Here is an 11795-nt window from a genome sequence, read left to right on the forward strand (position 1 = left end):
CTTGGAAACCATAGGGAGTACATTTATTCTGTCCTATAGTGTAGCTACGAGTGGGACCTGGCTTGATGTCACAGGATTTAACCTATATATGCACGTGGTTGTATTTCCATACACTATTCCATAACCTTACAAGGTAATACTCTTGTTAGATTGCACAAGGGGCTTTAAAAAAATTTTGTAGATAAATTCCACGTTTCCACAAACGTTATGAAGTTCCCCTAAATAAGAAACTGTATTTTCTGTTGCCTTAAAGCAGTTTTTTAAACCTGTGACTACTTTTCCACAGTAAGAAACAGACCCTATATCATGGCTTAGTATACATTTGTGTATGTAAAATACACTCTTGAATTTCTATGGTTATCCTGACTCATTCAAAACAGTTGATTCTGATCAACTACATCAATTTTAAAACTCCACTAGTTTGAAAATCACCATCTAAAAATATATGGGTTGCAAAAGTTCAGAAATAGCTAATGCTTTGGTTGAACTTGATGAACATAATTAACGTTATGGAACCAAATGTGGAAAGACTGTAGAAATGGCAAGTGTTCCTTTACCTATATACTTTAACACAATAACAACAACAATAAAGTACTAACATTGTTTTTTTAATGGGATCCTAATAAGAAATAAATGTAACTAGAAATGAATTTTCTTTTCGTCCACTAATTCCCTTTCTCTTATTCTTGGCTGCCATCCAGTCACATTTGAGACAGATACCATTTCACTCACTTGGAGTGGTATTAGCATCAAAACATTTTTTTCTTACCAAAACTTGGTCTTCTAATCAACTAGATATATATATCCTTGATAAAAACATATATAGGAACACAAGGAACTGTTTTTTAAAGTTTATAAGAACAAGTGATTTAAGAATACTATACAATGAATATCTTTCAACACAGCAATACTACTTCTAAACGTAATTTTCATTTACGTAAAATATATACAAGAATGTTCAGTGGCAACACTCTACACATAAAAGTTTAAGCCTATAAATAAGCTGAATTGGTGCAAGTTGTATGAAGATATATTTATTACAACAGCCTTTCCAAAAAAAGGGAGGCTTGTTCATGTGCATCCAAAAACCTATTGGGTTTCACAGTTTGGGGGTGTAGGTTCTTGATTTTAAAGATCATCCCTCTGAACTGGCCAAATAGCACATTTAGTGATTCTATTCTACCTCCTAGTTCACTGTGTGGAGGTTGGAGGTGGGTCTTAAAAGCTTGTGGGCAGACATCCAAGACACAACTGCACACTACGCAACCTAGGAAGGAGCTTAGGAACCAGGAGCAAGATATGGACTTGCCACCATGAACAACTGTCTCCATTTCCTTGAGATCAGAAAAACTGGATGATGCTTGGCTACCAATACTGAATATTTTGATCAAAGAGTCTACATAATAATTCTAATCAAAAAGGGGAAAATACAAAACAGAATGTCAAAAGCTCATGGTCTCCAGATTTCCTGGAGCCATTAAGCCGGATGAAACCTTTAACTATTACCCTAAGATAATCTTAAAAAAAAAAATATCCCCTGAAATCTTAAAACCAAATAGTTGCTTAACTTGCTAAAAAGGAATGCCTTGAGCATCATGCTCTTTAAGAACTTTCAATTTGGGATCCAGTTGATAACATCTAAATATAGGTCACTTAAATCTAAGCTAAGCAGTTACATTCTGATTCAAATTCTGTTTTTCAGTAGTATCATTTTCTTGTTTAAACTTCAGAGTTGTAGAGAAGAGTTACAGTACAGAAATCAGATGTCTTGATTATATAAAAATAGCACTTTTTCTGACCACAATATATTACGCAGCTATAAATGTTCTTTTTTGTCTGTATAATTCAAAATAATTTTATCAATATCCAAAACATACAAAACAATAGAGCATACATTCTAAGGTACACAATGTAGTTTGAAACGCTTAAGCAAAACTCTTAAGAAAAGCTTGATTATTTGTGCCTAAACCATAATACATCACTATTTGTTTGGCTTATCCTGATTTGTATTACTTATAGGTTAGTTACCACATACCATCATTTCCACACTCCCTGCTGCCACAACATCTTTGGGTTTTGCATCTTTGGTCCCAATGTAGGAGCCAATGGTGTCACATGACCAGGGAGAGTATTGGCTATAATCATTTCCTTTGTATTTTCCAGCTATCTTTAAATCTTCATCCAAAAACTAGAGATTAAAAAAAAAAAGCATGACAAAAGAAGAAATGTAATGGGGAAATAGGTCTGTAAGTAACAAGAAATAGAAAGTAGCAAATTTGTTGGGACATCATGCTGAGGCAATATACCAATGGCTGGTTGATTTGTGTCACACAATATAAGATTCTTATAGATCAGTGGTTTCAACCTGTGGGTCGTGACCCCTTTGGGGGTAGAACGCCCCTTTCACAGGGGTTAGCCTGATTCATAACAGTAGCAAAAGTACAGTTATGAAGCAGCAACGGACATAATGTTATGGTTGGGGGGAGGGGGTCACCTACATGAGGTGCTATAAACTGGGTCGCATTAGGAAGGTTGAGAACTACTACATACTATGCAAAATATAAAACAGGTAAAGAACGACACATCTTTTATTTATGATTCAAAAATAGCCTATCTTAACATCTTCAAGGTATCAACCTAAAAGTTTTGAGTTTTGCTCGTTCTCTTCCAACAACAGAACATCACATATTCTTACATTGGGCCTCCACTCAAGTACTCCCTCAATGCAAGAATACTTTCTTCTATGAAACTGGCATTCTATGATGCTCACCTTTCCGACACAACCGCTGAAGATAAAGCGGGTAATAAGCAAATGTGGTGAAGAAAGCTGATGGTGCCCGGCTATCAAAAGATATAGCGTCTGGGGTCTTAAAAGCTTGAAGGTAAATAAGCGGCCATCTAGCTCAGAAGCGGCCACTAGAGATCCCCTTGCAGAGGGGTCTTGGGAGGAGACGAGCCAGTCAGGGTGTGAGGTAACAATGATGAAAAATACAACTTTCCTCTAGTTCCTTAATGTTTCCTCCCCGCTCCCACTACCATGACTCGAATTAGACCTTGCAAGTATGGCTAGACCAGAGGTTGTACACTGGTACAGATAGGAACTGGAAATACAGGGAATCCAGGGTGGATGAGCCCTACAGGACTAGTGGTGTGAGTGGCGAAACAGGGAGGGTAGAGGGAAAGTGGGTAGGAAAGAGGGAACCGATTACAAGGAACTATATGTGACCTCCTCCCTGGGGGACGGACAACAGAAAAGTGGATGAAGGGAGACGTCGGACAGGGCAAGATATGACAAAATAACAATTTATAAACTATCAAGGGCTCATGAGGGAGGGGGGAGTGGGGAGGGAGGGGGGAAATGAGGACCTAATGCCAGGGGTTTAAGCGGGGAGAAAATGTTTTGAGAATGATGTACAAATGCGCTTTACACAATTGATGTGTGTATGGATTGTGATAAGAGTTGTATTGAGCCCCTAATAAAATGATAAAAAAAAAAAGAACATCACATATTCTTTTCTAGCACTCAGACCATTCTCCAAAATAGACCATGTGTCATACCACTGAGGATTGCAATCAGTGACATGAAGCAAAATATGTATGAGTTGTTAAATGGAAAATTGATTTGCTCTGTAACCTTCATCCAATTCACACAAAAAAATTTTAAAAAATTATAAAGGTGTAATTTTCCCATTAGCCTTTTGATGTACCAGTCTTATCTATTCAACTATGAACCAGTTTTATCTTCCTGCTGGTTCTCTTACAAATGAGTTAAATAATTCTTCCCTATGTCTTACCCATAAAAATAAATTTTACAATTAGTTATAGAGAAGGATGTCAATCCAATAAAGATTATAAAATGCCATACACCAAACATCACAACAATACATTAAAAGTTCCATCCACTTCAAGATGGGAAATCAATCAAATACAACTTCTTTTCAACATTTTACTGGAGGATCTAGCAGGGCAACAAAATATAAAAAAGGAGACAATAGAATTAAAAAATATACTAAAATTAATAAAGAATTGAGCAAGCCTTCTGAATAAAAGGATCAATACAGAAAAACCTGAGTGTCTCTGTATTAAGTAGCAGAAAACAAAAATTTTAAGTTTCTATTTAAAATAGCATTTTAAACATGCTACCTAGAAGTTTAATGAAAGATGTACTAGACCAGTGGTTATTAATCTTCCTAATGCTGCGACCCTTTAATAAGAGTTCCTATTGGTGACCCCTCCAAACATAAAATTATTTCCGTTGCTACTTCATAGCTGTGATTTTGCTTCTGTTATGAATCAGGTGAACCCTGTGCAAGGTTCATTCAACTCCCAAAGGGGTCACGACCCACAGGTTGAGAACCAGCTGTACTAGACACTGAAAAGTATATACAATTGCTGAAAGAAATTAAAGAGGATAAAATAAATGAATGGTATACCATGTTCATGGAGACATGATATTATAAGAGACTACGTCTCAAATTGATCTAAAGTAGCACTATCCGATATCAATACCATGAACCATTAAGTAACTTAAAACTTTCTGGTTGTCATATTAAAAACAAATTAAACCACTGCTATGGAGTCCATTCTGACTTCATAGCAACCCTACATACTGTTCCTAAGGCTTTTCAGGGAGCAAACAGCCCCCTCCTTCTCCTGTGGAACAGCTGGGGGGTTGAACCAACAGCACTGCCAGGACTTAGATAAAAAGAAGTGGTACAATTAATTTAATAGTGTATTTTAATTTGAGAATGAGGAGGGCAACAAATGTACATACGTGCTCGACACAATGGATGTCTGGATGGATTGTGATAAGAATTGTACAAGCCCCCAATAAAATGATTAAAAAAGTGTATTTTATTTAATCCAACATATCTAGGCTATTTTATCATATTAAGCACTAATAGCTTACAATTTGTGCATATCTTGAGCAACAAAATATACTGTAAGGGGAGAGGAATGATGCCTAACTCACATTGTGTATGCTGCCCCAGACTTAGGACCTATTTGAACTAGGCATACAGTGTTACAGTTTTGTGATATACTTAGCTGATGTCATCATCATTCCCAAATGTTTAATAACAACATTCAATTTTATAATTTACTCTTCAAAAAACTGCAGTTTAACTTAGTTTTCTAAACTAAATCAGGGGCTTGGTTTCCTTTGCTAATAAACATAGGTTCAAATGCTGATAGTTTTGCTTAAATTCGCTAATGGTAGGCAGATAAGAGCAACAGTGAGATGTTAGTGTGAAATACATGGAAAAAAAAGAAAAGGAACATACAGGCAATTCTCATTAATTTTCTGACTAGGAATTAACAACAATGTCCAACTCTTCTTCATCATTCGAGTTAATTTTTATGATTTTTCTGTATTTTTAATGTAGATATGTATTGATGTATATCTGTAAATGTACATAATGTTTTCATTCCACAAAGTCAAAAACAGGATTTATAAAGATACTGGTAATAAAGAACAATACTAATTAAAGAGAGGCAGACGGAGCAGTATCTGACCTATAGCTGAACTGACATGAGTCAGTGGAATGAAATCAGCCCTAAATTGGGGACTACTCATACATAAAAATCAATTCTAGATGGGTTATGGATCTAAATGTATAATAAAACAATAAGCTTTTTAGAGGAAAGCACAGTAAAACACCTTCATAACCTTGGGACAAACATAAATGGGACAAAAATAACATGCTTACTTCCTCTTGATGGAAGGCAGGAGGCAATGTTGGTGAAGGTGCAAAAGGAGGTGGGGAGATGACCTTTCTTTCCTCCAGCTGGGCCATTATTTCTTTTCTTCGGCGATGTAGCTCATCTAGACTAGGGTGGGGCTGGGGAGGAGGCGGAAGCCGACTATAAGGCTCCTGAAAATGGAAAATATAGTTTCAGATTACATTCATTCATTCATTACATATTTTAATAAGCAGATTAACAGCCGCAAGGATTAATTGAACAAAAAAAAAATGATATAAAACAAACATCGCCAACACACACGCAAAAAAGCAAGTCTAAATTTTTCTTGGTCTGAGATCATACATTTCCAAAGATGAATGTTAATAAAATCTAGAAATCTTAATAAAACCACCCAAACTTAGAAATTAAGAAAATTTAGTAAGGAAGGTTTTGTTCCTGTAGTCATCTTTTAAAAAAGTATAACCTAATATATATATATATTTATATAGTATAACCTACACAAGTTATGAAAAGATTTTAAAAATGGGGGGAAAATTCTCATAAAAAGGTATTCTTTAGCATGTTCTTACAGTGGCAGAAAGACAAGGAATCATTGTAAGATGATTAAGTCCACATAATAAGAAAAATAAATATAGCATACTCTGAGGTATGGAGGTCTGATCTGAGTTGGGTGAGGAGCCACTGGATAGTAAGCCTCTATCTGCTGGCATCTTTCTCTGGATTCCGGAACATAGGGTGGTACTGCTGCAGGTGGAATCTCAATGGGTATAGGACTTTCTCGGAATATCTCCTCTCTTGTGTATGACTGAGCAGGATATACCCGACGGCCATCATAGTGTGGTGGGTACATGGGCGGATACTGCTGTGGCTGTGTTCCATACTGGGAGTTTACTACACGATCTTGGAGGTAGGGTGGATAATGATCCAAGTATGGAGGTGCAGCTTCAGGAGCAGATGGTGGAGGCCGGACAAAGCGGGACATACATTGTGGTGGTGGAGTATAGTACATACCTGTATAACACAACAGGAATCAAAAGCATTATGAGCCAATCTTCTATATAATGTTTTTCTTTTTAACATACTTAAACACTAAAGAATACAAAAACCCTGTTCCATTCACTTTAAAGATTTCTCCTCTGCTTATAGTCATGTTAACTCTAAGAAAAACAAACAAAAAAGCAATTTAAGAAAATTACAATTGAGTGGATTCTCAATTGTTTGAATCTCTTTCTTATGTCTTAATGTAACGCATGCAAGTTATAAACTATTCCCTGAATTTGTGGAAGCAGAGGTACCACAAATCAATAACTTACAAGAGTTTTAAATGGAAAGAAATGTAATACACAAAATACCCATTCTGTTGGTGCTGGTTTAGTTATCTGTGGCAAAACCCTGTCGTCTTTGCACCTGTGGTAATAGCTTCCAAATTTTCAGAACTTTGCCTCAAAAGGTGATCTGATGCAGGCATTAGCAGTTATGGCAAAAGTTTCTTATTTTTGCTTCTTCACTGCAACAAGTTCCCTTGGTGCCTCTGTCTATGGTATTCTGAGACTCAGTACCAGTATGTCCAGCTTAAGCCTGTTTTTCTATTATTCCCATTTTGCTGATTACCAACTCTGAATAAATTCTTTCTGCCTAATATAACTAAAATGAACTTTGTTCTTTTCAAGTGAATGCTGATGGACACACAAGATATTTAGGATTACACAATGACTACCTCAACAAAAGTGGTTGTGTTTTTCTTGGGGTCAAAAGGAAACTACAAATTATTATTTACTACATTTTCACTGAGCATACCAATTTAGAACTATTCTACTGAATGTACCTTCCCCCCCTCCCTCAAAAAAACAAACAGCCTGGGGAAAAGAAAATGTAGAGCAATTTAATCTATCACAGAGTAAAAAGTAACACCTCTTCCTACACTATCTCTGATAAGAGCCAACATTTTGGTTTTAAAATCAGTCTGAGTTTTACAAATAAATTGCATGTGAAACCTTAGTCATCTCCTTTCCTTCACTCTTTATACTAGTATTATCATTAAACCTGGCATTATAGATGGAATTGTGCCCCCATTCTCCACGTGCTATAAACCCTACACCCCATACAAGTGCATGCAATCTCATTTGGGAATAGTTTCAATGTCCTGTTAACAAAGACATGCTTATAGGGTGTATCTTAGACCAATCACTGTGAGACAGCAGGCACAGAAGCAAGGAAGCACAGCTGGGAAGGATATATGCCATGCCACCTGAAGACCAACAAGGAACAGACGCTGGAATAACCCAAGGGCCCTCCCCTAGAGAAAGTCTTTCTCTAGAGGTGCTGCCCTGAATTCAGACTTTTGGGTTCTTAAGCAATGTGAAAATAAATATTTGTTTGCTAAAGCCACTCACTTAGGCATTTCTACTGTTTGTTTTCTAAATCACCTTTCCCACGACACTAATATAACAACAAATGACCCCCTAAACCAAATCTATTGCTGCCAAGTCAAGGACAGAGTAGAATTGTCCCACAGGGCTTCCAAGGCTGTGTAATCTACAGAAGCAGAATACCAACCTTGAACCACCAATCTTCCAGTTAGCCCGTGTGTATAACAAACAATTGTTAGCAGATAGAGCAATTTGTTACTTTATTTCATACTATTCAGATGATCATACCTGTTTTTTCCAAAGTATTAAAATGTATTTATTTAAGGAGAACACTTGTATGATTACTCTTGGATAGTCCCCCCAAAATGGAACAACATAAACGAAAGATTATTACCCTGCTGATAAGGTGCTGTTTCAAATGGTGGAGCAGCTCCCCGAGGATCCTGATAATAAACATCTGCAGGCTGGGCTGGATATAACTGAGAACCTCGTGGCACCATCTGAAGTGGTTTGGTGACAGGCATGGGAGGCAGGTCTGTTGGCCCCCTTGGAGGTACAGGATGTGGATTCACAGGTAAGGCAGAAATACTCTTAGGGACAGATTCGAGTCTAAGGGAATAAGATTGTGAAAATCAAGTTTATGGTTCCTAAAATACTTCCAGTGTACCGTTAAATGTTTAAAAAGGAAACATCAAGTTCACTGCCACTGAGTCGATACCGACTCATAGAACACTATGGGACAGAATAGAACTGCCCTTTCGGGTTTCAGAAGCTTTAAATTTTACAGGAGCAGAAAAGCCCAATCTTTCTCCTTCAGAGGGCCTGGTGGTTTAGAACTGCTGACCATATGTTAGAAACCTAAATTGTAATGCACTACGTCTATGCCATTCCAACAGTTATCCTTTTTGAACTTTGCACAGGTGATTTTATTGAACCTATGCCAATTAATTCTCAAAGAGCACTAGCACAGAAAAAAGGAAAAACAAAACAAAATAAAGCCCCACAAAACGCTTTCCCCCTAAAAGATGTTTATTGTTCCTTCTTGACTCTACAATATAGAGAAGAAACTTTAGACAACAGTTAGGAAAAACTTACAGGTCAGGAGGGGACCCAGGGGCACTACTGCTCAGATGATCTATCTTTCCTGGTTTTAAACTAGAATCGTAGCTGGGGTCTGTCCCTCGTGGAATCAGCTGTGTGACGGTGGTCCCTGCTGATACAATTCCATTTGGCAGAGCAGACGCTTTTCTGCTGGGCAGATCCACTGCACCTTCATCTGGAAGGATAGCAGCTGCAGGCAGGCCCACCTCATTAAGTTGACCCAAAGAGGCACTCAAGGGCCTTCTGGGAACTAAGCGCTTGTTCATTTTACGAAATCTATATAAGAAAGCAAAGACACAATATCAGAAACCAAAAATTTTAAAACCAAGCTGAGGACTTAAATGTATTAATGAAGCAGATACAAAGAGAAAAGATTCCAAGCACATCATTTTCTACTATTCTCAGAACATTGTTTCTAACATCTTAAGAACTTGCCTGTATGTGTAATGTATAAAATTGCACACAGCAAGACACAGTAGTTAAGTATAAAAGTGTAAGTATAAAAGTTAGTAACTGTTCTTCACTCTATAGCAAGTTGCTAAAAGACCGGGTCTAAAGATATTCACAAGAAAGACACTTACTTTTCTAGCTCCTCCTGTGAATGTGCAAATGTACAGCTGGCTCCACGAGGGCATCCTCCTCTCTGCTTCATGTCTCGACACATGTATGTTTTATATTTGCTGTGCTGTGGAGGCTAAGACCAATATCACACTATGAGACACACAAAGACTTGAATTTTGTGTTGCTGTTTTCGTATCTTGATAATCTAAATGATTGATTCAGATTAATTCATAGACTTATCTAGACTACCCAAAACAAAAGTATTGGAAAGTCATTGTGCCTAAAATTTGTCTTTAAAAAATATATATATTGTTCTGATTCTCCTGATATGTTAATATCTTCAAATATTACATAAATCTCAGCATGTGTGTTTGCAAACAATTCTCTCTCCATATTTCATAATAGTTAAACTGTTGGCTTTAGGCAAAAAAAATTTCCATGTATTTAACTTAATTGCTTATTGCCAGACCTTAAAGAGAAGTCTTAGCTTTGCCCTCTTTTTATTATATTCTTCAGATATCTAATGGAATAAAACTGCAGTCAAGTTGATCCTGTTTTACAGTGACTGTGGGAGAGAGTACAACTGCCTTAACAGGGTTTCTACGGCTGAAAATCTTCAAGTAAACCGACTGCTAACATAATAAACGAACCTAGTTTCTATTCTCATAGTCTACCTAGCATTTGTTTGCCTTCCTTTCTATCTGTAGGCAGGCCTCTAGTGGCTGACCTCCAGATTCAACCTTCTCCCTTACCTGCTGTTGATCTGCTCCCTTTTTGCTGTGGTTCTGAATATAATCAACCAGTCCATGCACCACTGTACGCACAGCAACCAGACCATTTTCTAGCTGTTCCCAAGTAGGAGGAGGAGCATCTACACAGTACATGAAAAAGTCAAATTTTAAAATTGGTATTCAGAATTTTGCTCAAGATGTAATCTATAAAGAAATACATAGTATCAGCACATCACTGAAAATCAGGTTAAACTTTACATGATTCTTCATCTGAACATCTTTTAATAGAAATGGACACATTCGTTAGAAACTGGAATTGCAAATGAATATAAATATTCATTTTAGGGAAAGGGAAGGTGGCATAAGATACTTAAGTAGGTCATCAATATATGGCTACTGTCATTAGATTCAAGGAGTCCTGGTGGCATAGTTGGGCTGCTAACCAAGGCCAGCAGTTTGGAACCATCAGCCACTGTAAGCGAAAAAGACGTGACTTTTCTACTCCCATATAATTAATTACAGCAGGGGTCCTCAAACTTTTTAAACAGGGGGCCAGTTCACGGTCCCTTAGACAGTTGGCGGGCCGGACTATAGTTAAAAAAAAAAACTATCAACAAATTCCTATGTACACTGCACATATCTTACTTTGAAGTAAAAAAACAAACGGGGCAAAAACACCCTACGGGCCGCAGTTTGGGGACGCCTGAATTATAGTCTCAGAAACTCACTGGGGCAATTCTACCCTGTCCTATAAGGTTACAATGCGTCAAAACGGACTCAATGGCAGCGAGGGCTTTTTTTCTGGTTGTTTGGTTGGTTTTTAGTTACTAGATTCTGAGTACTGAACAGGCAATAATAATGAGTGAAAAAGAGTACATTGCGAGTCTAGTTTTGTGTTTAGTTTTTAAGAAAAGGCCAATTCACGTATTTTCTAGAATATCTGTGTCATTTTATCTTTCCACCTGTAATGAGTGTTTTAGTTTATCCACACCTTCCACAGTATTGCTGTTGTCATTATTTTTTATTTGTTAGGTGAAAATGCAAGACTATCACAGCAGATAAAGCATTTCTGCCCAGAGAAAGCCTAATTTAAAAAGTCTAAGAGAAGACCAATCATATGAAAAATCAATTAAAGCAACTTTGTCTACATATCATCTTCATTCAGGCTATGCTGGCACTGGGACTAAAACAAAACAAAACAAAACACAAACAAACAAAACAAGCCCTAAATCTTAATATAAATTATTCTAAAAATGAAACATAAAATGAAGCGAGAATACAGAAATAAAGATGAATTCCTCCCCGCTCCCACTACCATGACTCGAATTCT

At 37.1% G+C, this 11795-nt stretch overlaps 1 protein-coding gene across 2 annotated transcripts in view; it reads right to left on the reverse strand.

The window, feature by feature from the left end:
* Positions 1–11795, reverse strand: part of RC3H1 (ring finger and CCCH-type domains 1) — a 56813-nt gene that overhangs the window by 17451 nt on the left and 27567 nt on the right. For both annotated transcript variants that reach the window (XM_004706722.2, XM_045297896.1), the window contains 7 exons: positions 10487–10605; positions 9755–9867; positions 9168–9449; positions 8467–8681; positions 6344–6714; positions 5709–5873; positions 2036–2188 (listed from right to left, as the gene is read on the reverse strand). In XM_004706722.2, coding sequence (XP_004706779.1) covers positions 2036–2188; positions 5709–5873; positions 6344–6714; positions 8467–8681; positions 9168–9449; positions 9755–9867; positions 10487–10605 — 1418 coding nt within the window. The remainder of the gene's footprint in view (positions 1–2035; positions 2189–5708; positions 5874–6343; positions 6715–8466; positions 8682–9167; positions 9450–9754; positions 9868–10486; positions 10606–11795) is intronic.

This window comes from Echinops telfairi, unplaced genomic scaffold (assembly GCF_000313985.2).
Source record: "Echinops telfairi isolate 266 unplaced genomic scaffold, ASM31398v2 ScPeMD7_7424;HRSCAF=8462, whole genome shotgun sequence".
Lineage (NCBI taxonomy): Eukaryota > Metazoa > Chordata > Mammalia > Afrosoricida > Tenrecidae > Echinops > Echinops telfairi.